This window comes from Pagrus pagrus, assembly GCF_965226575.1.
Source record: "Pagrus pagrus genome assembly, chromosome: 9".
Classification (NCBI taxonomy): domain Eukaryota; kingdom Metazoa; phylum Chordata; class Actinopteri; order Spariformes; family Sparidae; genus Pagrus; species Pagrus pagrus.
In genome coordinates, this window is record NC_140193.1 from 22,831,399 (window position 1) to 22,855,933 (window position 24,535).

At 41.9% G+C, this 24,535-nt stretch overlaps 1 protein-coding gene across 3 annotated transcripts in view; it reads left to right on the forward strand.

Annotated features, from left to right (window-relative positions):
* Nucleotides 1–24,535, forward strand: part of tbc1d4 (TBC1 domain family, member 4) — a 33,753-nt gene that overhangs the window by 4,371 nt on the left and 4,847 nt on the right. The window contains exons 2-21 of one of the 3 annotated variants that reach the window (XM_084362107.1): nt 3,853–3,981; nt 4,082–4,319; nt 5,105–5,349; nt 6,269–6,358; nt 6,643–6,747; nt 7,353–7,485; nt 7,611–7,702; nt 7,856–7,966; nt 8,927–9,049; nt 9,566–9,625; nt 12,217–12,434; nt 12,898–13,050; nt 16,196–16,353; nt 18,008–18,202; nt 20,628–20,789; nt 20,924–21,082; nt 21,334–21,434; nt 22,090–22,233; nt 23,452–23,611; nt 23,794–23,963. In XM_084362107.1, the coding sequence (XP_084218233.1) occupies nt 3,853–3,981; nt 4,082–4,319; nt 5,105–5,349; nt 6,269–6,358; nt 6,643–6,747; nt 7,353–7,485; nt 7,611–7,702; nt 7,856–7,966; nt 8,927–9,049; nt 9,566–9,625; nt 12,217–12,434; nt 12,898–13,050; nt 16,196–16,353; nt 18,008–18,202; nt 20,628–20,789; nt 20,924–21,082; nt 21,334–21,434; nt 22,090–22,233; nt 23,452–23,611; nt 23,794–23,963 (2,946 nt within the window). The remainder of the gene's footprint in view (nt 1–3,852; nt 3,982–4,081; nt 4,320–5,104; nt 5,350–6,268; nt 6,359–6,642; nt 6,748–7,352; nt 7,486–7,610; nt 7,703–7,855; nt 7,967–8,926; nt 9,050–9,565; nt 9,626–12,216; nt 12,435–12,897; nt 13,051–16,195; nt 16,354–18,007; nt 18,203–20,627; nt 20,790–20,923; nt 21,083–21,333; nt 21,435–22,089; nt 22,234–23,451; nt 23,612–23,793; nt 23,964–24,535) is intronic. The other 2 variants (XM_084362108.1, XM_084362109.1) reach the window with 2 other exon arrangements.

Sequence of the window (24,535 nt, forward strand, 5' to 3'; positions counted from 1 at the left end):
GACTATAGATTCCTATCTGGTTCTCGTGAGAGATGGTAAAGAGCATTACATTACATCAGGAGCAATCTGAGTTTTTTTATATCACATATTATTGGATGCACAAACAAGTGTACAGGAGCTCGGAATGGAAAGGACTTGAATTTCACTGCCGTCCCGACACGTTGTCATTTCCAGCTATGATATGAGCTTGTTGCCTCATGTTAAGGTGACATAGGAGCCTTTGTTGTGAGTCGGGACATGAACTTTGTCAAACTGCAGAGCCCAGTTTGTCCTCAGGCAGATGGAAAAGCACTGGGAGGACGTCACAGCTGTAGTGAGGTGCAGCTCCAAACACGTGACAGCAGTCAGCTTTAAAACCAATAACTGGAGAGCTTCAGCCACACAAAGACTCATATGATTAGTAAAGCAACGCTATTTATCCAGGTTTCTGCTTTAAGTTATCTCAATGAGCGAGTGGATTTTTTTCAGTTGCATTTATTTCATAAGGCAGCTTCTGATTCAATTTTCATTTTATGTTCGGCTTGTTGGGTTGGACAGTGGAAATTTGTAGTTCAGCTGTGATTTGATTTTCTCGTCTTTTATTTATTTTGTGTGACTCTGCAAGAAATTACTGGTAACTTTGTAATTACAGAGTCATCTGTAATCATTCTCCTCATTAAGAGTGTAATCTTGCATTGCTCCTGCTCCGACACAGGGAATTATCTTCCATACCTCTGTCTCTATCTGTTTCCACCCTTATCTTGTATTGACACAATGATAACCTGTGTCTCTTAAAGAAGCCTAATTAGACCTGATGATTGCAGACGCTGTGGGTGGGTGTGCTGTGTCCTCGCTGCTTCTCATTTGTCTGCCTTAATGGCGCAGTAAAGGGCAACAGAACTATGTGCCAGCTCCTGTTTGATAACGTATTATTAGGGCCTATTGGAGGGAGCTTTGACATAATATGACCCGTGCAGCGAGGGTGCTCAGGACGGAGCTCAGAGGGGACAATCCTCCTGTTTGTTTTCTCCTAAGCTCTAAAGCTGCTGCTGTGTATGTAGACAGGCTTTGGATCACAACCAGTGTCACTGATATTGTTTGATAAAGCCAGGCAATGATGGGTGAAGGTTAGGTGTAAAAACCAGCTCGAAGACCCACTCGGAGTGGGAGGATATGTTTGAATAGATTGCCAGCTGAAAAGACACAGCTCTCCTCTGCTCCCTGACAGCCTTCTGCCTGTCTGTGCCTGTCTCCGCCCAAGGAATGAGCACCTTTACTGACTCTGTACTGGGTTTACTACAAATAATTAATCAGATCGCATGGTGCTGTGGTGTCATCTTGCTCATGTATAATCCAGCAGTTCCTTTAAATGTCATTTTTTTCCTCCGTGACAATGTGCTGCAGGACACAGGCCTGATAACATGACAGCTCCGACAGAGCAGCTGTGATTCTCAGCCACCAAGGCCTCTGAATTACCTTCACCTAGTTGTGACTAGGGATGTAAAGATAATAGATTTTGATGGTCACATTATTGTCAGAGGAAAGTTTCAAGATTACAATACAATAATTTTTATTTAAAGGGTTAAAGGTATTTCGTCTTTGTTTGCTTTCTTTTTACAGTAACTCAATTGATGCAGAAATAACACGGTAACCAAATTATACAGTACAAAATAAATAATAAATAAAATAAATAAAATAATAAGTTTTATTAAAAAATAAAACAAATTGAGAACATCTCTCATGCAGGGGTTATGCCATTTTGGTGAACAGTAACTTATAAATCATGCAGTGGTCCTTTTCTTGCTTATTCACCATTGGTTTATATTACACTGAAACCACAAATTTTTACTCACAGCTACTTAGAAAAATAATGTACCATAATGTCCCATTTGTGAGAGTGAGAACAGAGACACTCGGTGTAGCAGAGCCTTTACAGGCATTAACATTTGAAATCCCAGTTAATAATGAAATCAGTGAATTGCTGAACCCTGAGTGTCAGCGCTGCTGTTTTTTTAGGTTTGCTGTAGGGGTGTGCAATTTGACTATTTTAGATCATGATTGATTTGAAGGTGTCCACAGTCTCTTACTTTCATATCCAAACTACACATATCCTCATCGACTCGCAGATCCACACCACACACCACACCACCACATTGTGATTTGCCATCAAATAGATAGTGATATAATTTATTTTTTGGCCAGATCACCCACCTCCAGTTTGCTGTTAACTCAAAAGATGCTTTTAAAATCTAAAAGCCAACAGAAAAAAATCAATCACAACGGGTCAGAGTTGAATTCCAGTGAGATGGAGTATGTGTGACCCAGCACCCGCCCTCTCCCTCATCTCAGTACAGACCTCTTTCACCAGCCATGCACAGCTCATCCCCTGGGAAGGCAGGCACTAGGAAAATAGGACTTTAAATAGTTCATGTAGCCACTGCAGCAATATAGAAGACAACTATTTGAACTTTTTCAGGATGTTATATTTTATTCACAAGCGTTCCTTTCCTGTTTCCCTGCCCTCCCTCCTCTGTCCTGCTGTTCTGGTCACACCTCTGAACCGAGCCTGATGTATTTTGTTACATAACTTCCCTCTCTAGTCTACGCAATAAATATATTTGCCCAACAGCCAGCATGCAGCTCTTATCAGATACGACGAGCGATGTGTGCAGTGTGTGGAGCCAATGTTTGCTTTAGCGCTCATTGTTGTCTTAAATGCAGTATTTGTCTGACCTTGGCAGCAGCACTTGTTATAGGCGCTTGAATTTAAGAGGCTGTCGGTCGTGTTGTGTCTGCCAAATCTATTGTGATCTCAACAGTTAAAGTGTCTCAAGACTGAAGGATGGGTTGGCTTCAGATTCCCAAGTATTGCCTAAGAGTGTGCTTTAAGAGCGTTACTTTTTCTGTCTTGACTTGTTAGTTTTTTTTCTGAGATGCAAGTAACCGAAACAGATTTCCTGCTTTAATGGCACTAGTTGTTCCTGCAGGTGTTGAACGAGCTGCAGAAACGGGCTGTGTGACCTTCAAGCCTCAAGTTTCCTCCAGCTCCGTGTTTTGTCTTCTGTCCTTGGTTGCGGGCGTTTCCTGGCCTCTCGCCTACTTCTGTAGTGTTTGGTCTGTCCAGCCCTAGTTAGTTCAAATCTTGTGCTGTTTTTTTAGCCTTGAGTTGTTTAAAGTGGGCACACAAAGGCAGGCCATGTTATTTGTTAACCAAAACAAGTTCCTGGATGAACTGTGCCGGCTAAACACAGTTTTACTTGTGCTGTGTTGACTTTTGTTTGTGCACGAGTCTCCATTTCTGTCCGGTACACTTCACTGACATGATGTGAGGGATCAATCACCGCAACGCATGTTATTTTTCTTCTAGAGATATCAGTGCAGTTTTGACATTGAATTTAAAGGTGCAATATGTAAGAATTGGCCACCTGACAAATTCATACTGGACAGGGGGGCAGCATATCAACAGAGTAACCATGAACTGCTGCTAACTGCAGTTGCAGTTAGCTAGTTAGCTCAATTAGCCATGCATCTGGTGGTCCGCATGCAGGTCAAAACTGTTATTTCTTCTCATTCTGTGCATAATTTTAGTTAATCTTTCATTGTTTTCAGTTAAAATCTTACTTATTGCACCTTTTTAAAATTAAAAATTAAAAATTTCAATATGAAAGAATTTGAAAATAAGTCACACTATTGCAGTTGATGTTAATGTATCTGTCTCAATTGAGTTCTGTTTTTCTTATGCTGTTCAGCTGTAAGAGGAGCTGCAGCCTGGCGTCTGGTTCCACTTCACTTCCCTTTCTCTTTTGTTGTGAGTTTCCTCGTCAACGTCTTCCTGTTCATCATATCCCTTTGTTCCACTCTCCTTTCTTACAGGTCCCTGAGGTGATCAGCAGGATTCGCCAAGTGTCCAAATCAGCCCTAAAGGAAGACACCAAGCCAAAACAGGAAGCTGACGAGGCCTTCTACAACTCCCAGAAGTATGAAGTGCTTTACTGTGGCAAGGTAGAAATGAGTGCACATTTCAAATATGACGGTTTTTGTTTGTTTTTTTTGGAAGGCGATTCAATTAATTTGCTTCTGAATCTGAAACAAAAAATACCAGGTGACTGTTCTGCACAAAAAGGCTCCGTCCACCCTCATAGATGACTGCATCGATAAGTTTCGTCAGCACGAGGTCGAGCGCAAGCGCCTGCGGCTGCTCAACGGTCAGCGAGGCTCCACAGAGAGCGCCCCTGTGGAGTTCCTCATAGGAGGAGATGGAGACCCACTCTCCGCTGCTCTGAATCAGAGTATAGAAGACCCCAAGAGCCCTGGAGTGGAGGACGTGACCGGAGGTGGAGGTAAGAGCGTCATGCAAATTGAGGATTAGGACAAATTATTTTATTCAAATAATGTGTGTGCCCACGACTGCAGTCAGAACAAAAGGTCAAGTAGCTTAAGGCAGATTTTTAAAGCACACCGACTGTTAGCTTAGCTCTGCAGCACTTTACTGTATTGCTGATACACTTGACAAGCTTTCCATTCTTGCACGGCCCATTTTCACATTGACAGTTATAACAGTAGCAGGTTTAGCCATTTGAAGTTCCTTGTAAATCTGGAAACGGTGGTCCTTCATTTTACACAGAGGTAGACAAAAGCAGACTTATACTTTCTAGCCAGCTGACATGACACCTGTCACAGATTTTAGCTGTAGCTAGCTAGTTAATATGGCTGTCACTTCTACAAAAAGGCAAGTTCAAACAAATTCAATGAAAATGTGTTATTTTTTTAACGAATTAATGAGTGAATCTGAGACACAGTGAGCTAGCTTTTGGATAAATATAGCTTTTATACTTTCCTGCATTAGTAGTCTTAGGTCGCTCCGCTTGTTTCTGGTGCTGCCACTGCTTGACGTGGCAAAAACAGTTTTTCCATGTTCCAATGAAAATCTGAATTTCAAATAAAAAGTGACAGCCCTACTAGCTAATTAGGCTACCGATGGCTCCTTGAGCTAGTTGAAAAACAACCAAGACATTGATTCATTTAACTGAACTATCAAGCTTGTCTGACTGATCATGTGGTCGTCATCTACACCAATGAAAATAAAGGCAGAAAGTGTTCATCTAACTTGCTGTACTTGTGTCAGTTAAAGGCCTGTCGAGCAGTTCCAGTCAGAGCAGCCTGCGAGGAACGTTCCCCGAGTGCATCCTGGAGGACTCTGGATTTGAGGAGCCTCAGGAGTTTCGGACGCGCTGCAGCAGCCTGGCAGGGAGTCTGCAGAGGAAGCCTGGGGAAGGAGTCATCATAGGCCCCACACGCCGCAGACACTCCAGCGCACCAAACCATGTTCAGCCATCTGACGCAGACAAGAACCGCACCATGCTCTTCCAGGTAGAGGAAATTGAATAAAGAAAAATGCGGTTGAATTCCAGGAAAAGTAACGACATGCTGTACATTTGCTGATGTCTCAGTTTCAGACTGAGTTTAGCAGCTCAGAAATGTCTTATCTTTTTGTCCACAGCGCTGAGGAGCTTTATCGTAACAGCAAAGTTAAGATTCAGGAATGTTTTACACTGTTTGGCTTTACTCCAAAATTGCAGTAGATGTTAGTTTTATGGGCAGAACTCTTTAAATATACTCCCTTTGTCAATGAGATGGATGGATGTTTTTGTTCCACTCACTTCCTTCATGTCATAATTTGTCTTGAAGAACTTGATTCCCCCCGTCACACCAGAAAACCACCGTTTGTCCTTGTTTGTCACCCTCTATGCATTCAGCCCAGCCTCAGAGCCTCCTGCTGCTGCAAATCATTTTTATGTGCACGTGGCTGGCAGTTGTAATGCACAGACTGGCTCGGCCCTGTGTTAGCCCTTCAGTTTAAGAGGCCGTAACTCCTGAGGAGAATTTGTGACCGCGGCGCTACTCCTGTGCGAACGTAAGGCCGCCGCTTTGTGAACAGCCGAGTGAGCCAACTGCCATTCCTCACACACCATGCCCATTTCCTCATGGAGCTAATTTTAAAAACTAGAGCGCAGCGCTCAATATGATACTCCACATAGCAGTCAATTATGGGAAAAATCATTGGCGCAGACCTGTTGACCTTGATTTTGAGAGTGTGTTTACGTGCGTCACTGAACGCGCCTCAGAATAGTCCCAGCCCTTATCATGAGACTCTTGACACTGAGATTCTCCTTGCCATGAGTTAAATCCATCATCTACACACAGTATGTATGGTTTTGTGTGACTGCTTTTCCACGTACGTGTTCTTGCGAGAATCTGTCCGACCAGAATAGACGTTTGTGTCTCACAGGTCGGCCGTTTTGAAGTAAACCTCATAAGTCCAGACAGCAAAACAGTGGTGCTGGAGAAGAACTTCAAAGATATCTCATCCTGCTGTCAGGTTGGTTTATTTTTACTCGCTGTTTTTACACTAAAAGCCTCTCTCCGCTGTCTCTACTGCAGCCCCAGTCAGAGAATAGGCTCAGACAAATTTTGTGCATATTTTTCCATGGCATCTAGTACATTACTGCCCGACTTTTGTTTTCAGTCCTTAATTTAATGGCTTTTATCATTTATCAGTGTGATGTGTTTATATGTTCTTTTTTGAATAGACATTCAATAGACATGCTGCGTAAAGATAATGCACTAATGTCTAGTTTCCTGCTTGTCTTGACTTTGACGCAGGGCATCAAGCAGTCCGACCACTTTGGTTTTATCTGTCGGGATCAGGCAGAGTCTGGTCCCAGTCAGTATGTGTGCTTCGTTTTCCAGTGTGCCAGCGAGTCCCTGGTGAGTCACACAACACGTGTAAATAAAAAATGACTTCAGCTTTTGCTCTCAACCCAATACTTTCATTTTAAAGGGACACAAATATTTTTCCTCTTACCTCTAGTGCTATTTATACACGTACAGTGTTTTGGTGTGAAATGCTGGGTCTTAGAGATAAAGATGTCAGCCTTCTTTTGAATATAATGGAACTAGATGACACTCTGCTTGTGGTGGCCAAAGCTCCAAAAATACATACGAAATAAAAAATACAAAACTCAACAGCAATGTCTCTCCTTCCAGAAACCATGACCTGGTTAGGATTAAGATAATCCACAGAGCTTGTTGTGAGCTGTTTGTGAGACATTGCTGAGTTTTTCGAATGTATTTTTTGGTGCTTTGAGCACCAGAAGCAGAGTGTCATCTAGTTCCAGTACATCGGATTAAAAGCAGACCAATATCTCCAAAACTCTGCAACTCACACCAAAGAAATCGTGATGGATAAATAGCACAGGCAAGAGGAAAAACATGTATTTTTTAATTTAAGGGTTAACTGACCCTTTAATCTCTAATCTCTAATCTCTCTCTGTGTTGTCTGCATTTCGTCTACATCTGACTGTACATGTCAGGTGGATGAGGTGATGCTGACCCTGAAGCAGGCCTTCACTACAGCAGCAGCCTTGCAGAGCAACAAGACTCCGGTCCAGTTATGTGAAGCCTGCCCCATGCACGACCTGCACAAGCTCTGCGAGCGGATCGAAGGTGAGGTCACGTCGACTGAGTCACACTCCAGCACTCCTCTCCGACTCAGCTCATGAATATATTGATGCACTGTCTGTTTCTCAGAGTCGGAGCAACATAAAAGAACATTCTTACTTCCTCTTCAGGTCTCTACCCTCCCAGAGCGAAGCTAGCCATCCAAAAATATCTCTCCCAGCTGACTGATAATGAGCAGGCGGAGATTTTTGAGCGAGTTCAGGTGAGGTTTGGCTCTGATGGGGGAAAGCACACTTACATATTAACAGTAATTTGGTGATTGATTTTTCTGAGAAAAAGTTACAATCGCTGCATCTGTTTCGCAGCAGTGTTTGCCCATCTTGGGTTTTGAGTGTTTGTGTGTCCGTGTCTGCAGAGACTGAAGCCTGGCTCAGACCAAGAGGAGAATGAGCTGGTGATTCTCCATCTGAGACAGCTCTGTGAAAGCAAACAAAAGTCCCACCTCCACATCGGAGAAGCCCCTCAGGTAAATATTCAGTTCAATTCAAAGGGGCTTTATCTGCATGGAAACGTTGTTTTTCATTGCCAAAACAAGTGTGAAATGAAACAGTGACTTACAAAGTACATAAGCAGATGATCCACTTTACCCTGAGGATGATGGCCAAAAAAACTTTACTGCATAAATTGTGTTCCTATGTCAAAAGAGGGGAGATAACCTTCTCACAGATTCTCAGTTATAGATTGACTTCTGGGTTTAACTTTAACTTCAGGACCAACATATTCCTTAAAATCACAGTTTAGCAGTGCCTGAAAAGATTTGAGTAGGTCCATTTAGACTGTAAATGATTCTGAAAACTCTCAGCCCCGCGGTCTCTCCATCTACACGGGCTTCTTATCCTCAGGTTTTCCATTGTGTTGATATCGCAGCAGTTCTAAATAATCAGGGCCACAGAAAAGACTCAGTTAAAATTAGTCAGTGATGACATAATTATTAATAATTGAGTCCTCAACAATTTCAACAATATACTTTTCTGTGAGCGTTTTTTTTTGTTGTTGCAGAGAATGTTTTAGGTTGTGAAGTTGTGGGTGCTGCTGTTGATGCAAAAAGCTCAGTTTTTCAGCTTTTTGATAGAAGATCTTAATTTCATCACGTCCCATGTAGACACATGATGCTCCTGGAAAAGACCATCACTGGTTATCAATTGAATCACCGTTACATTCAATAACCTGCTGAGGGGACAACATGACACTGACAGTTGTTGGTTATTACTTTAGCCCTAACCCTGACAGTATGTTAAATATGTTGATGAAGGTTCTCAGTCATCCAGCTCATGATAATGTGTATGTTAAATATCAAATATCATCATTCTAAAGGCAAACCCCCCCAAAACAAACCCAGCATTATTTTTAGTCACTGCAGTCACATTTTATTTATCCTTTCCGTGTTGGTTTATATTTTCTTCTGTCCATTATTGTCATCTGACAGAATGCAGCAAACAGCTCATCGGCAGGAGACGGCACAGCCACCAGCAGTCGTTTCAAACTTGATATTCTCAAGAATAAAGCACGCAGCTCCCTCACCAGCTCTCTGGAGAACATCATAGCAAGGGTGGGTCTGAGCACAGAGTTTTCTCTCCCCCCTCCTTCCTTTGTCTTTATTTAATTCCCTGCTGTTATTGGATCTACCTTTTTCTCTCCTTATCCCTGTCTCTGTCTCTTATTTCTTCACCCCAGACAGAATGTAGCCTGTGTGCTGTGTACCTTTTATGTGTCCCTCAGCTCTCTCTCATTGTATCTGTTGCTGTTTCTGTGTCAGTGTCATCCAGGGGATTTGGATTGACCCATATCTGCCAGTGAGACAGCAGAATAATTCCTCAGTAGAGGCATCCAGGCAATCTGAGACCTCTGCTGCCATCTGCTATTGTCTCAGAGACTTAGCTCAGCAATGACACAGTTCATGTTATCAAGTCAGGAAACATTTGTCCTTTTATTTCTTAGCATTTATGATTTTCTGAGTTGAGGTTTTAGTGCCTTTCTGACAATACCAGCTACACTTTTTGTTATGAACAGTTGAAAAAAGGGCATATACGCATGTTTCATATTGTATAACCATCTCTGTCACCAGGGTGCCAGCCGGATGAGGGGCCGCTTGGGAAGCATGGGGAGCATAAGCGGTTTTGAAAGGGTAAGTGTCCTTGAGGGGGAACACGAAAATTCCCAGAACTTCACTCGAGATACTCCAGGAATTCTCACTTTTTACTCAGTGGCTTTTAAAAGCATGTTATATTCGAGCTCAGTCCTCAGAAAAGGACAAGTATGATGATGATTCTGCGCTGCATTTTTCCCACATAGTTTCATGATGAGGTAGAATTGGCCAAAATAGGGAAGAGTACATCAGGGAGTGCGCTGACAGAGCTATCAGTGAACCATTTGGGGGTTGTTGGCTCCGCTGTGTCATTGCTGTGCAGAATGTGGAGTAAGTATGTGATGTAGGCCCCCTGACTCTCCATCAGTCATGATGGAGTCAAAGAAGCATTCCACCAATTTGCCATTGCACTCTTATAACATTGTCAGACTCATGATGGACAGGTAAAAAACAACAACATCGAAATCCGTGCAGGACGACCAGATATACCAACACTTCAGTCAGAAGCTGTGTTCTAAAATACACACTTTTTCTTGTACTTTTACTACATTGCATGTAGTATGTATGCAACTGGCATATACTATTTGTCTTATCGTTGCACCTTCAAATTTGACCCTGCTGCTCATACATCTGTTGCATTTGTAGCATGAAATTTGAAGTAAAACGGTAAAAGTATGTGATTTGGAACGCAGCTAATGAGCCGTCATCTGCCTGTGCCCTCTCTGCAGCTCAGTCGATGTAACGTGACTTCTGCTGCGCAGAGGATTGTGGGTCGAAATAGTCAGAAAAGCATGCTGCCGGATGCAATAAGACCTCAAGTGGCATCATTTGAGGCATTTTATCAGATTTCACGCAGCTTCCTCTGGAGCCACCAAAGACTTAGGTATAGCCAGAGACTTACATTACTTATACAATGTTTTGACCACATACCATATTAGTCCTCTCCAAGACCTGTAAACACACTTTTGTGTGTGAAATTGACTGAGTTGTGTTGCTCATAGTTTTAAACACACAGGGATAGGAAGAGATCCTCATAGCCGACACATGACTTAACTCTGGGTGTTGCATCAATCATGTCATGTCAGATTTTACTGGAAATTTTGAAGCGCCAAGTGAGGGAAATAACTCACAAACTTGAAGTGACGGCTTTAAGTAATGCAAGATTTTAAAAAAGCTGCTATATCTGGCTATTGCAGATTTAATAATCATAATAAAAACTTTATTTATACAGCACTTTTTAAAGACAGAGATGCAAAGTGAGCAAAACAATGAAAGAGACAAAGCGTCAGTTAGCAAAGCAAGTATTACAGGTGCAGTTACAAATGTGAACATTTAAACAATACAATTAATACACACAGAGTAAAATAAATCAGTAAAAAGCAAACTGAAGCAAAGATAAAAGCATTGGAACAAAGAACACTAACAACACATGCACAATATATAACATATATATTTTTGTAAGAAACATGTTTACCGCTGTTTTTTTCTTTTGCAAAATTAAATGACATTGCTACGTGTGTGTGTTTATCTGTATGTGCGAGGAGAATCAGGCATCTTCACCTTCGAGCCTCACCTGTGCCCCTCACTGTTATACAGCATTATCTTTTCTGTAGCTTTCTCCAGAAGAATGTTGTTTACCCTGTGATTAAGCGAATAAGTAGTCATCTGGGGATTGTGTCAGGATGCAGGAAATTCAAGTCAGGATGTTCACTTGTAAGTCTGCTGAGCAATGCCTGTCCGGGCTTCCTCTTCTAAGCCCTGTCATAGGACACAGCGCCGCACGAGTGTCTGATTCACTGAGCCACTTCATCTTATCAGTGTCTCCTAAAACCTGCAAATCACAATCAAGCCGTTCAGCTGACAGGGATATCTGGCGCGATTTACATGTGTGCAACAGACCAACAGACCTTTTACAGTGTGCAGTGTGATCAGCAGGACTCTAAGGAGGGCGACAGCTGCTCCATTAGACCTTTTTCTATGTATATTGAAAGCAGCAGCACAAATATGGCAGAATTTTCCTGTCAGGTCAGATTGTGGAGAGGGAGGTCTCTGAAAGCACACTGGGAGGAGATTGGATGGTTTTCGTGTGGAATGGAGCCACTGAGGTCCTTCCCACCAATAGTGTGTGATGCTGTGAGTCACAGGACATTGTCCATTAGAATACAATAGATGGTGGGAGTTGTACCAGCAGGCGAGAGGCAATGCTGAGCCCAAGGGTGTTGAGTGGAAAGTTAAACCTGGAGCGAGTCTTGCCGTAGGGTAAAGTTGGCTAGGTGAGTGCAGACATGTAACTTGAGCGATTGAGGTGGTGTTTTATTTGGCTTTGAGCTGTGTGTTTAGGTTAAAGTTACAATCCGTGTGTGGGGTTTCACTTCCAAAGACATGAAGCATTGTTATTGCCCTTTGAATGCTGCTTATAGCAAGGTTACTGACCTGCATAGCTAATCAGAATATGTATAGTTTAGCTTGTCATTATGCCATTGTCTCATTGTTTTGGTTTCAGTCGGTTACATCAGAAAATGTAACCATGCTAAAAGATAATAATGATATCAAATACAAAATATCATGAATGTGAAAAATCTGTAAAGGAGATATTTACACATGCGCTGACATCTTTCTCGCCTCCTCAGCAGGATGAGGAATCTCCCGGTCACACCCCTCCAGGTTCCCCTCCCGCTTTCCCCGACGACGACCCGGAAGCCGGTGTGCAGTTCCGTCGGCGTGCCCACACCTTCAGCCATCCACCTGTGAAGAAGCGCATCTCCTTCGAGGGCCAGCCTTCCAGCCAGAGCAGACAGGCTCCTCTGCGCAGACAGCAGTCCGTTAACCCTGAACTGCTGCAGAGCAGGTAACCTACACCTCACTTGTTAGTCGCTGCCTGCTCAGCTGGAACCTGTGGGAGAGAGAGGATCGATCAATATAGAACATGCATCTCTTCAGTAATGTTGCAGGAGTGGATGTTTTGAGTGATTTTTATCCACAGGAGGGAGCTTTTGTGTTTTATTTTTTGAAGATATGGCTAACGCTAAACTGCTTTTCTTTTAATCAGTTTAACACAAACTAAATATTTTGTTAACCTTTGATTTACACACACAGACAATATAATCTATTTGCAGCACTTTGATCAGACCTGATTCTCTCCACCTCCTGCTCCACTATCCTTGAACAATAGCATCACAAGTTTCCTGTCACTGTTTTGATCGCCCATGAGTTCCTCAGTGTTTTTCTGTCCTCTGACCAGAAGCTCCTTCTTTTGTGTAACGTGTTTGTTTTTTTTTTATTTGTGGGCATTTCATGTTTGGCTCGCCCAGTCCCGTGGCTGTCTCGAGAACTCGCAGCGTTTCGGAGAGCGAGTCCTCCTTCGGCCTCCCCTCCTCCTTCTCCGCCCCCACTTTCCTGAAAAGCATTTACCAGGGCTCACTGGGCTCCCTGAGCTCCCTGGCAGACAGTGGGAGCCTCAAGAGGTGAGAGGGGGTGCTCGAACAAAGCCCCCCTGCTTAGACCCAAACGCATCAGCCAGGGACAGAGGGGATGAGATGGGTGGGAAGGCGAACTGATCTTTGCTGGGATGGCAGTAGCCGCGTACATGTTGGCTGTCCAAACCTTTTAACACCCAGCTTTTTTGTCCCTGAATTTCCTGTCTATCCCTAGCAACTTTTTTTGGGGAAAAAATACCTTCCAGCTGTGTCTTTATTTTCCCGTTATCTCTGCAGCTGGACCCGCCCTCTTCCTGGTTCACTCAGAAGTAGAAGGGGATGCTGATACACCCCTCTCTTGTTGTATTTGCATGCGAATTTGACGCTGTTTTGCACGGCTAAACTGTATTTAATCTGGATTTTCAGCCTTTATTAACTGCACTTCACACTTGTGCCATCACCTTTCCTGCTCATGATGCCCGGGGGAGTCTAAGCATCATGCTGACTCAGTTCAGTGATGTGTTTATTTTGAAAGGTTACTGCTAACGATTTAGCTGCACTAATCAATCAGCTAATCTAGTATGTTCGAGAAAAGAAGACAACCGCTGTGTGCCAGAGAGACTCTAGATCCTCTGCAGACACGCAGTCTACTAGATGTGTGGATGGCAGAAAGTAAAGGGTAACATTTCCATTATGTATGAGATTCAGTGGAGCAGACCTTTGTAAAATGGCGCGATGTCTTTTCTCCTCTGACAGCAGTCAAACCCCAAGTACACTTACATTGATAACGCAGCAAAAGGCGGAAAAAAAGCTTTTCAACACAAGTTGCACCTGATGATGAATAAGAGCTGAAGCCTTGACCTGCAGGGTATCTAAATCTGAACATGCCTACATGTTTGTTGCATTGTCAGATTTCTTTTCCTCAGTGCTAGCGCTGTCTTTTCTGTGACTTTCTGACTTCACTGGCAGGGAAACTTAATGAGAGGTGATATGTCAAGTGAAGAATTTGAATCCGTTTTAAGAGGCGATGTTAAATGTGCAGAACAGCTGAGGGAGTCAAAACATGTTGACATTTGTCTCGATAAAGGTCACTTCCTGTTTTTCACTGTCCACATGATGAGACGGGCACTGGTGTGCTGAGCAAGCTTACTGACTACTACAGCTATCAAGTGATCCACTTGTTGTTTTTAAACATACTACAGTGAGTCATGAAACAGTCTCAATTTAATGCTGAAGCCTCAATATGAGCTACATAACAAAGGAGAACATCAGTCAGAAGATTTACTATTTCTGTATAGTTGTTATACTTATTCTTAATGCCAGTCACTGGGTTGGATTTCTACTTATCGAATAAGTCAAAATTTAAATATTTTTTCATGGCAGATTGGTGAGTGACTCTTAAGTGTAAAACAACAAAGTTTACTGAAACAAAATGTACTATGTTTCGGTATCAAATATGATACATATTGCATCCTGCAAGCAGCTGTGTTTAAAAAAGAAAAATAGTGTTGAAATATGTTTATATCACACTGCTTTTGTCTACAGATGCGGCCAGAATCAACAAAAAATGGAAGTTCCTTTTAGCTGCTCTAACAAAGGAAAAATGCTATTTGACTGTAAAGGCTCATTAACGTATTCATGAAGTCTCTGCAGTAGTTTAGATTTAATTTTCACATTTAAAAGCTTATTTATGTATGACGTGTTTGTGTGTTCACAGCTTGAAATTAAAATGTAACATTCACTATTAAATTTAATTTGCAAATTGGTTGTCTCAAAAATAAACCCCAACAAATTATTGGTGCCAGGATTTCAATTTATTTGTACAAATACAAAATGTCCTTTAATAGATGTACCACATGTACATTTAATGGTGCTCATAAACTGCAATGAGGAATGCACTGATATGGAATAATTCCATATATAGCAAGACAGAGAGCTGCAAGAGGGAACAAACGCTGCATTAATGGTTTAGCAACTGTAATATTTTAGACTGTTACATTAAATAAGTTATAGTGACATTGACCTCTGACCTTAACTTCAACATTCCTTCCTATTAGACATTTTCTGTAAAATGTTGTTGTAATTATCATATAAATTGTTGAGTAATGGCCAAAACTATGTTTTGTGAGGACACAGTGACCTTTGACCACTAAATCTGAACAGTACATCAACGAGTCCAAGTGGCAATTGTTCCACATTGGAAGAAATTCTGCTCCGAATTTGAAGAAAAGCGTTTTTACACGCATTCACATTCACAAGAATGGGACGAACAACCCCAAAACATAATGCCACGGCTATCGCTGAGTGGAGGCATTATAATGAAACAATGAAAAAACACAAGATAAGGTTTCACAGAAATATTTCTGTGTACATAATTTGTAGGAAATGGATGCTCATATGTATAATATTACAGTATTACAATGGTCTGTGAAAGATGGAGGAGCCTATACAGAATAAATTACAGAAAAGCTGTAAAACCTATATCCTACTTTAGGTATCCTCCATACATCTTCTTATACAGTATTTGGGATACCTGGATTGCCTTATCTGTTGTTTTATCTCTGTTGTCCAAGAGCCCCTAAAACATTTTTGATCTATGTTGGATTACATAGAGCAACAATCATGTTTTTTCCTTTTCACATTATTTTGGATTTGGTTCAGCAACTGCCAAGTTTACTACAATGTCTGCATTGTTGTGTTGGCAGCTGTGAATTTCATTTTTTCTCAATGAATGTGAAACACAAGTATCATGAGGAAACTCGTTTGTTTGTTTTTGCAAGTTTTCTTCTCTACTAACAAAAGCAACTTCTTTTCCAGAAAATGAGTGAGCACGCATGCGCCTCAGCTGTTTTAGTGGCTGATGTTTGTTGTCATTTTACATACTAATTATGATATACTGTCCAACACTACATTCTGCTTTATTAACATGCACATTGGGTACATGTTTTTCAGTATGTTACAGGTTCACCTTGACCATTTCTCATCAGCTCAGAGAGTCTGTTGATGAGAAGCTTGTGTAAGGTTTCTGAGTGGTGATGTTGGATGTGTGTACCTTCGTGTACTGAAGGATTTGTGTGTGTGTGTGTGTGAGATAGAGAGCCTGCATTTGTGAAAGCTGCTGAAAGGGTGTTGGTGTAAGACGATAGCTGACTCATTTATCGGGTGTCTGTGACGCTGCTGTCTTGTCTCGTAGCAATGGGGAAGGCAGGAAGAGGACCCTGTCTGGCTGCAGCAGTGACTCTCTGAGTGGAGGTCTCCCTCCAACCCCACGCAGGGTCTCCTGGAGACAGAAGATCTTCCTGAGGGTCGCGTCACCCATGAACAAGACATCTGCATCCATGCAGCACCCAGGTCTGGTAACACAATCCCTAGAGCAGTTCATGCAAGGCAAAACACGATGCGCGTTGAATCCGCTCTGAATAATCCACAAGTGCATAGCAAATGAGTACAAGGCAGGGGGAACATTTGATTCTTGTGGAAAATTGCTATTCTTAAACTCCTGACCGTCTTACATGCATGCATGAATGGGAAGCATTAAAAGCAAAGAGGAATTTCCCACTTCATCATTGTCAGATAAACACTGATAAAGGAGCTTGTGAAAGCGATCCTCCTACCTGTTCTCATGACCACTTTTCTTCGCTTTGGCATCGTATTTCTTATCTTACTCAAGGGAGCTAAAAAATGTGGTGATTAGCCCCATATCCAGAACATTAACACCTCCTGAATTCTCTGGCTTTTTAGCTGCTAGTGCTCCACTTTCCTCTGCCGTTAGTTAGTGTTCCATTGGGTTTATCAGAGTATTTTTGCCAAAAACAGTTGCCTGCTGTAGCTTGGGACGGGATTGATGAGAGGTGTGTGACTGAACATGCAGTAAACTTGCCATAAATCCAACACAATTAGTTAAAAGAGGCTTAAAAGCTGTGTTGAGCTGCAGAGTTGGGTGATAATTCTAAGCATTTCTTACAACCCCTTTCATAAGACACAATAGGATAAGACACAATATAATACCATAAGACACGACACAATACGATTATACACACGATATGATATGATATGACACAATACGATGCGATATGACACAATAAGATACGATAAGACATAATACGATACGACATGGTACGATATGACACGACACAATACAATAAAATAAGACGTGATACAATAAGACATGACACGATAAGTCACGATACAATACGATAAGACACAATATGATACGACACGGTACGATAAGACAGGACACAATACGATATGACACGACACAATATGGTACGATGCAAAAAGACATGATACAATAAGACACGATACAATAAGTCACAATAAGACATGATACGACACAATATGATACATTAACACAAGATAGGACATGAGACGATACGATAAGACACGATACAGCATGATACAACACAGTACGATACGATAAGACAGGACAGGACACAATACAATATGACTGAACACAATATGATACGATAAGACATGACACAATACAACACGATAAGGTAGGACACGATATGATACGTAAAGACGGGACACGATACGATATGACACAACACAATATGATATGACACGACACGATACAATAAAATAAGACGTGATACAATAAGACACGATACGATAAGTCACGGTAAGACATGATACCACACGATACGACATGTTAAGACAAGATAGGACACGACACGATACAATAAAATAAGACATGATACAATAAGTCACGGTAAGACATGATACCACACGATACGATATGTTAAGACCAGATAGGACACGACACGATACAACAACACACGATACGGCATGATTCAACATAATACGATAAGACATGACACAATACAACGCGATAAGACAGGACACAATATGAAACAATACGACACGATACGATATGATACGATATGACAAGACACGACACAATACACATTATCACTAGATTCATTGATCATATTAAGAAACTGTGGCATAAACAGTATGTTTTCTTCATGTACTTGTATTAAAGTTTCTTGATACTGTGTTTTAGACCACTCTGATGGCCGGGAGCTGTTGCCTCTCTCACCCCGTGCCTGCAACTCAAGTCTGGATCCCTTGGGGCGTCAGCTGCCACCGGGGGAGAGACCTAAGAGGACGGGGGCTGACTACCGGGCCCTCTGGAAGACTGCCATCCACCAGCAGATCCTGCTGCTGCGAATGGAAAAGGAGAACCAGAGACTGGAGGGTGAGTTTTCAGTTGCTGGTGTGCACATAAAGTATGATAATCACCCTGGAACGAATCCTTTCCTTTGGTCACATGAATGAGAAAATATGAAGAACATGATGTCCGTTGTTGTGTGCTGCTAGATCATTCAGTATCCTTTTGATGTTAAGTGTGTTTGCTCCTCTGCAGACACTGGTGGTATTTATAATTTGTCACGGGGCTGTTCTTGCGGAAAGCGGCTCATACTGGGGCTTATTGTTAGGGTTGTTAGGATATTATAACTGTGGTAAATTCCTCACTGCACACTTAAATACTCAAGTCATTAACACTTTATATTAACAATCATTCATAAATGGTAAATATATAGTTAATTACACTTTAGTTAATAGTGATTTCACATTAAACAAAGTTTTAATAAAGTGACACTATAAACTATAAGCTTACCATTTATTTATGATGGTTATTATAAAGTGTTTCCCTGAGGTCTTGCCGTTCCTAAATGAAGCTTCATGAGGTGCACAGAGGTGGAAGAGTTGGCTTCTCCTATGCTGTGATATCTGTTTATTTAGAGAGGTCAAATGTTGCCATCTCAGACTTGGATTCTGGAGCACAACTATATTTAGAGTCAAATGTTTTGGTGTTGCGTATACACATAACGACATATGAAGACATGCAGACACACAAAAGACTAAAGCAAATACTCACTTGGTTAAAGTACATGTATGGGAAAAATCAGTTCAGGTCCCCTCCAGTGCAGATTGTGTTTTTCTTCTCATTCATAAAGTTGAACGTTTGAGCTTTGCTGTGTAGAATGAGGATTGTGCAGAGTTTGACACTGGAAGGCTGTTTTCGCATTCATCGCTGAAAGAGTGCATTTCCTCTGTGCTCACTGGTAATCTGATTTTAAGAGGGTGGGCCTGCGAGCATGATTTGTGACATTGCAAAAAGTTTGGAAGCAATTTGTAGTCAAAAGTATCTCAATACATGTAATGTAAGGCACAATCACCTAGAAAGTAGCATTTCAATGAGATAAATGGGACTTGTTTTTCAACAGTTTTCATTGGCAGATGTTTTTTTTTTAACTTATTACTACCAAGACACACAAGGTATTCATTGTTTGTTTGTTTTTTTAACTTATTTTTCAAGTGGCATTATTTCTACTGCAATATTCAGCGTACACAAATGTGATGTTGAAACTTGAAGCCTCCAGTGCACACACACTGAAAATGGACTTTATATTGATCAGGAGACATCTTGTGCAGTTAAACTTTAGAACTGAAAATATTTGCATATTCATTTATCCTAGAATTTCTAATGCGAGAGGAGTAGGTGCCATTTTAATGTGGTAATTATACCTTTTCTCTGCAAATACCATACCAGGCACACATCAGATGCTTTATTTATTATGCCTTTATAGAGGTGTGGAGGGGACTGGATATAGCACTGGAAAATATCGCCCTCTAATGGCCATGCTTATTGAGGCTGTATCCCAAAGTTTTATTTTTAGCACTCCTTTTTTTCCCTCTACTGCCCTCTCAACCACTCGACTCTTATCAGGAAGTAAACAGGCAAGAGGAGAAATGGAGTGGAGAAGAGGAAGTAGAGGCCATTTCGGACAGTCAGTTAACTACTTCATTATCAAGACGGCATCTTTCCAGTGAAGTGGCATGAAGTTAACTCAACCTAATGAGAACGATCCAAGATCATAATGTGTAGCTCAGAAAATGGACAAAAAACAGCACATAACATTAACATCCAGCTCTCAGAGAAAAGGAGAATGAAAGAAAGATACTTTTTTCATGTTTTGGGATGTACTTACTTTGTATAGCTTTAATATTATATTATATTATATTATACCAACACATCTCTTTCCCTTTTGTTTGTTACTATGACACCAATGCTGGTCTGAGGACCTAACTGTGAATAACCGTTATTCAATAGAAGGTAAGCCATATAAAACGAGCCCTTGGGATTAGGGCAGATAGATGTCTTGCATGGTTTCGGGTGTTTTTTATTATATCCATTCAGTTCAGCTTTTTTAGTTTGCATGTTCAGGTACTCTCATACTTTATGCTCCTTTTGTTTATTTTGTCCTTTGCACCTCTCCCCACAATCTTGATGTAGCTCCTCCATGCCTCCAGCATAATAAGGATGGATCTTTGGTGTTAATGTGGGTACTGTGGCTTGTGTTTACGTGCTAGGCTTTCAATGGTGACTGGTGACAAAAAGGTGTGAGGGGCTATAAACACACTTGCCATCAAATCTGATGTATTTTAATCTGCTGCATTGTTGTTTCACAAATACCGAGGGCTTTTTTGTTTTTAAGTACAGCCCTCCTTTGGTGGCTTTTGGTGTTGATTTCCTGGAGCGACAAGAGAATCTTCACTGACAAAATGATGCAGAATATGTTCTTTCATCTCGTTTTGTTCTGGCGATTGTGTTGCAGCGAGCAGAGATGAGCTGCACATCCGCAAGATGAAGCTGAACTACCAGGAAGTGGGCCAGTGCTCCAAAGATGCGCTGGCATTGTGGGAGAGAAAACTGACAGCCCCGGGCAGAACGACAGTCCCACAGGACAAGGAGGAGATGTATCGTGCTCTCTGCCAAGGTGAAAGATGTGTATGCGTGTAGGATTTTGTGTGTACGTTAGTGAGAGAAAGAGGTTGTAAAGACATGTATTGGTGTATCTTTGATTCTGTGACGTTCTGAATGAGCATTTGCTGTCTCCATCTTTGTGTACAGGTGTTCCCAAGGGCAGGCGGGGGGAGGTGTGGTTGCTCCTTTGCCATCAGCACCGGCTGCGTCACAGACTGCCCCAGCGTCAGCAGGCCCCGGACATCCCCTACCAGGACCTGCTCAAGCAGCTCACCGCACAGCAGCATTCTATTCTGGTGGATCTAGGTGTGCACGCAGTTGTAAAAAGGGGTCCATGCTGTCATGGAGGACAAAGAAAAGTCATAGAATTTGATTTTTTTTGTACTTGAGGCATTCAGAGAAGCTATCGTTATAATTAGTACTTGTCAGGTGAAGTAGCTTGATTGTTATTCTCCTTAGTTTTAAGAAAAAGAAATGACAAAATACTCATGCCTCTTCTTGTCAAGTTGAAAGCTCACTTGTTTAGTTGTAAATATCATCAATGTCTCCCTGCACAGGCCGGACCTTCCCCACCCACCAGTACTTCTCAGCCCAGCTGGGTGCAGGGCAGCTTTCCCTCTACAACCTCCTCAAAGCCTATTCTCTGCTGGATACAGAGGTACATTCACAATCCTGTTTCCTTCCCCACAGTGCATCATTTATTTTGCATGCGCAAAATATTCCAGTTTTGCCCTTATTCTGAAAAAAACAATATTCCTAATAAGCTGGCTAATGAAAATGAATACTTCCCTCATATTCCTGTTGCAAACACAGCCTCCCCTTTCATTCCTTCAACCACCTTCACCTTCTGAAAAGGTCGGCATTGCGATATTTGTGCATACCCAAAAGCCTGTTGATATCTGAGTCTTTCATAATGCTCAAAAGTAGGTTGGGTCCTCCTTCTGACCGGAAATGTGGGCTTTTCTTTTGTGCATGCATTGCTTCCTCAGCCTTGCAAACGGTTGGCTTGTTGGTTTGTGCACAACACACAGAGCTGACTGTAAACAGGCAAGAGGCTGTGTGATGCAAACTGTGGTAAAAACCCCAATTGAGTAACATTATCTGAATGTGCTGTAGATATGTCCAAAGAATGCTCCTAAAACTTGAGCAGTACTGGCATATCCCACGTGTCGTAAGCTGGAAATGCTCAATATGGTATAAGGCCTAATTCAGAATATTCAAATGGAATATAGAATATGAGCAAGTAAGGCCATAGTCTGGTGAATGTCATGACATTGTTAGTATATACCATGTGCTTTTTTTGTACCACACAGGTCGGCTACTGCCAGGGTATCAGCTTTGTGGCCGGAGTGTTGCTGCTGCACATGAGCGAAGACCAGGCCTTTGACATGCTGAAGTTCCTCATGTACGACCTCGGCATCCGGCAGCAGTACAGACCTGACATGGTCTCTCTGCAGGTCAGTACATGAATGAGTGTACGGACCACTAGAACATGCTATGAGAATATGAGTGATCGCGTTACTGTACGATAACATCTTAGATGCATTTAATTCCTGCAAGGTAATCCAGGGGTCACCCCAAAATACATATTTTTCCTCTTACCTGTAGTGCTATTTTTACATCTAGATTATTTTGATGTGAGTTGAAGAGTTTTAGAGATAATGTCTGTCTTCTTTCAAATATAATGGATGGCACTAGAGGTAAGATTTTGGGATGAACTGTCCCTTTCAAACAGCAGCAGCACACACTGCCTCAGAATTGTGTCATTACTCTCTAAACAAAAATAAAACTCGGGCTCTGAATAATTAGTATAATGAGTATTTTAGTCCATAATAACAGAAGAGCTATCGTCACAACAGGACTCCAACCTTTTTCCAACCTTATCAGCACAGTATATGAGTAACAGGCACACTGGGCTTTCACACTCAGGATTTCGCTGTCATCGGTTTGCTGTGAGAGGCCTTGTTTGAGTTAGTAGTTAGCAACAGCAAACAGTAGTCAAGTGTCTCCACCTCTAAATCAAACCACACCTGCGTGCCTGCTCTGTTAGCTTCAGTTAAACATCAGCCGACCTCACTGGAGTGAAAGCATCAGCAGGCGTGGTAATGTTTAATCTACATCAGGTAACCATTTAGCCCAGCAGTGACCCGCTGGTTCCCTCTACACTGCAGTTTCCACTTCTTCTTAGACTAATCCAAAGGTTGCGAAGATAAGAGGAATTCGTGCCTTTTTCAGTGTGCGGCGGTTCAGTACGAGGAGGTAAAGGTGTAACTTGTCTTCTTTGTAACAGTCAGGAAATTGTAAGACTGATAACAGTCTAATTTTAGCTGGAGCTAACTTCTGCTTCTCTTTTTCTGTCTGCTCTGCATTTCACTGTAGCACTTGTCTGGATCACTGTAATACATTGTCAGAGAGTTTGTACTGCTCATTAAATGCTTGGCCTTGGTGCGTGTCTCAGCAAGTCTCTAACACAATACTGGTAATACTTTAGGAGCTTCCTGCTTGGGTGAAGGTTCGTTTGTCGGCTAGTATTTCTCAGAGTGCCTGGTGATATTTTTATTCTTCCATCTGCAGACCCAGATATACCAGTTTGTTCAGGAACAGCATGTTTTGACCTGTGTTATCTGTTTAAATGTGTCTGTTTGTGCCTGTGCACACCGTCTTTGTGATCCCAGATTCAGATGTACCAGCTCTCCAGACTGTTACACGACTACCACCGCGAGTTGTACAATCACTTCGAGGAGCACGAGATCTGCCCGAGCCTCTACGCAGCGCCCTGGTTCCTCACTCTCTTTGCCTCACAGTTCCCCCTCAGCTTTGTGTCCCGCATCTTTGGTATGTGTTTATATATTATATATTTATGACAATGGCTGTGTTTACTTCCACTTATCTGCACCATGCCACTTTTTGAAAGAGGATGACATTTAAGTAGCCTCCTAGTAATTATGGCTTACAGGGAAGGTGTTAAAAGCATTGGTGTTTTTATTGGTGTGCCTGTGCTTTTTTTTGTTTTTCAGATTTTGTGTTTGTCCAAGGGACCGGGGTGATCTTTAAAGTGGCCCTCTGTCTGCTGAGCAGCCATGAGGGGGAGATAGTGGAGTGTGACAGCTTTGAGAGCATTGTGGACTATCTGAAAACAACACTTCCTGCCCTCACTCATGCGCAGATGGAGCAGACCATTGCGAAGGTAAAAAATGAGAAGTTGAAATAGTATAAAATAGAATCACAAGTTTGCAGACAATTAAACACAGTGACGCATGTAAATTTGATACTTGTGCATGAGTGGCAACGTACGTCACTCCAGCTTTGTTGTACTGGTAAACTGAGAGCTTCCTGATACTTGTGACAGTGAAAAATTTGTTTACAGATGGGATGTACAGATCCAGTATTCACCATGATGCAAGACGAGACACATTGTCTTGTTTAGTTTAACTGAATTTAAAGCTGCAAAGCTGCTTGGCTGAGGCTCACCTGCTACTCCAAATTAGCATGATGAATGCATTAAGTGCTCGCCCTCCATCTGCAGGTTTGTCATCAAATATCCACCCCTCTGGCAGTGCGTTTTCTCTAAGCCCAACTGAGGTTAACAGTCAACTGGATGGTTTAAAACCTTAAATGTGGAGTTGATTTAGATCCTTCCCTTCTGCACCTTAGTGCTCACCTACTTGATACCTCTGGCTCACGTTTTTAATCTACCGTTCATAAGGGATTAAAATGGAAAATCTCAAATATCTGTAAAGCTGCACAGGTTATTTTGTC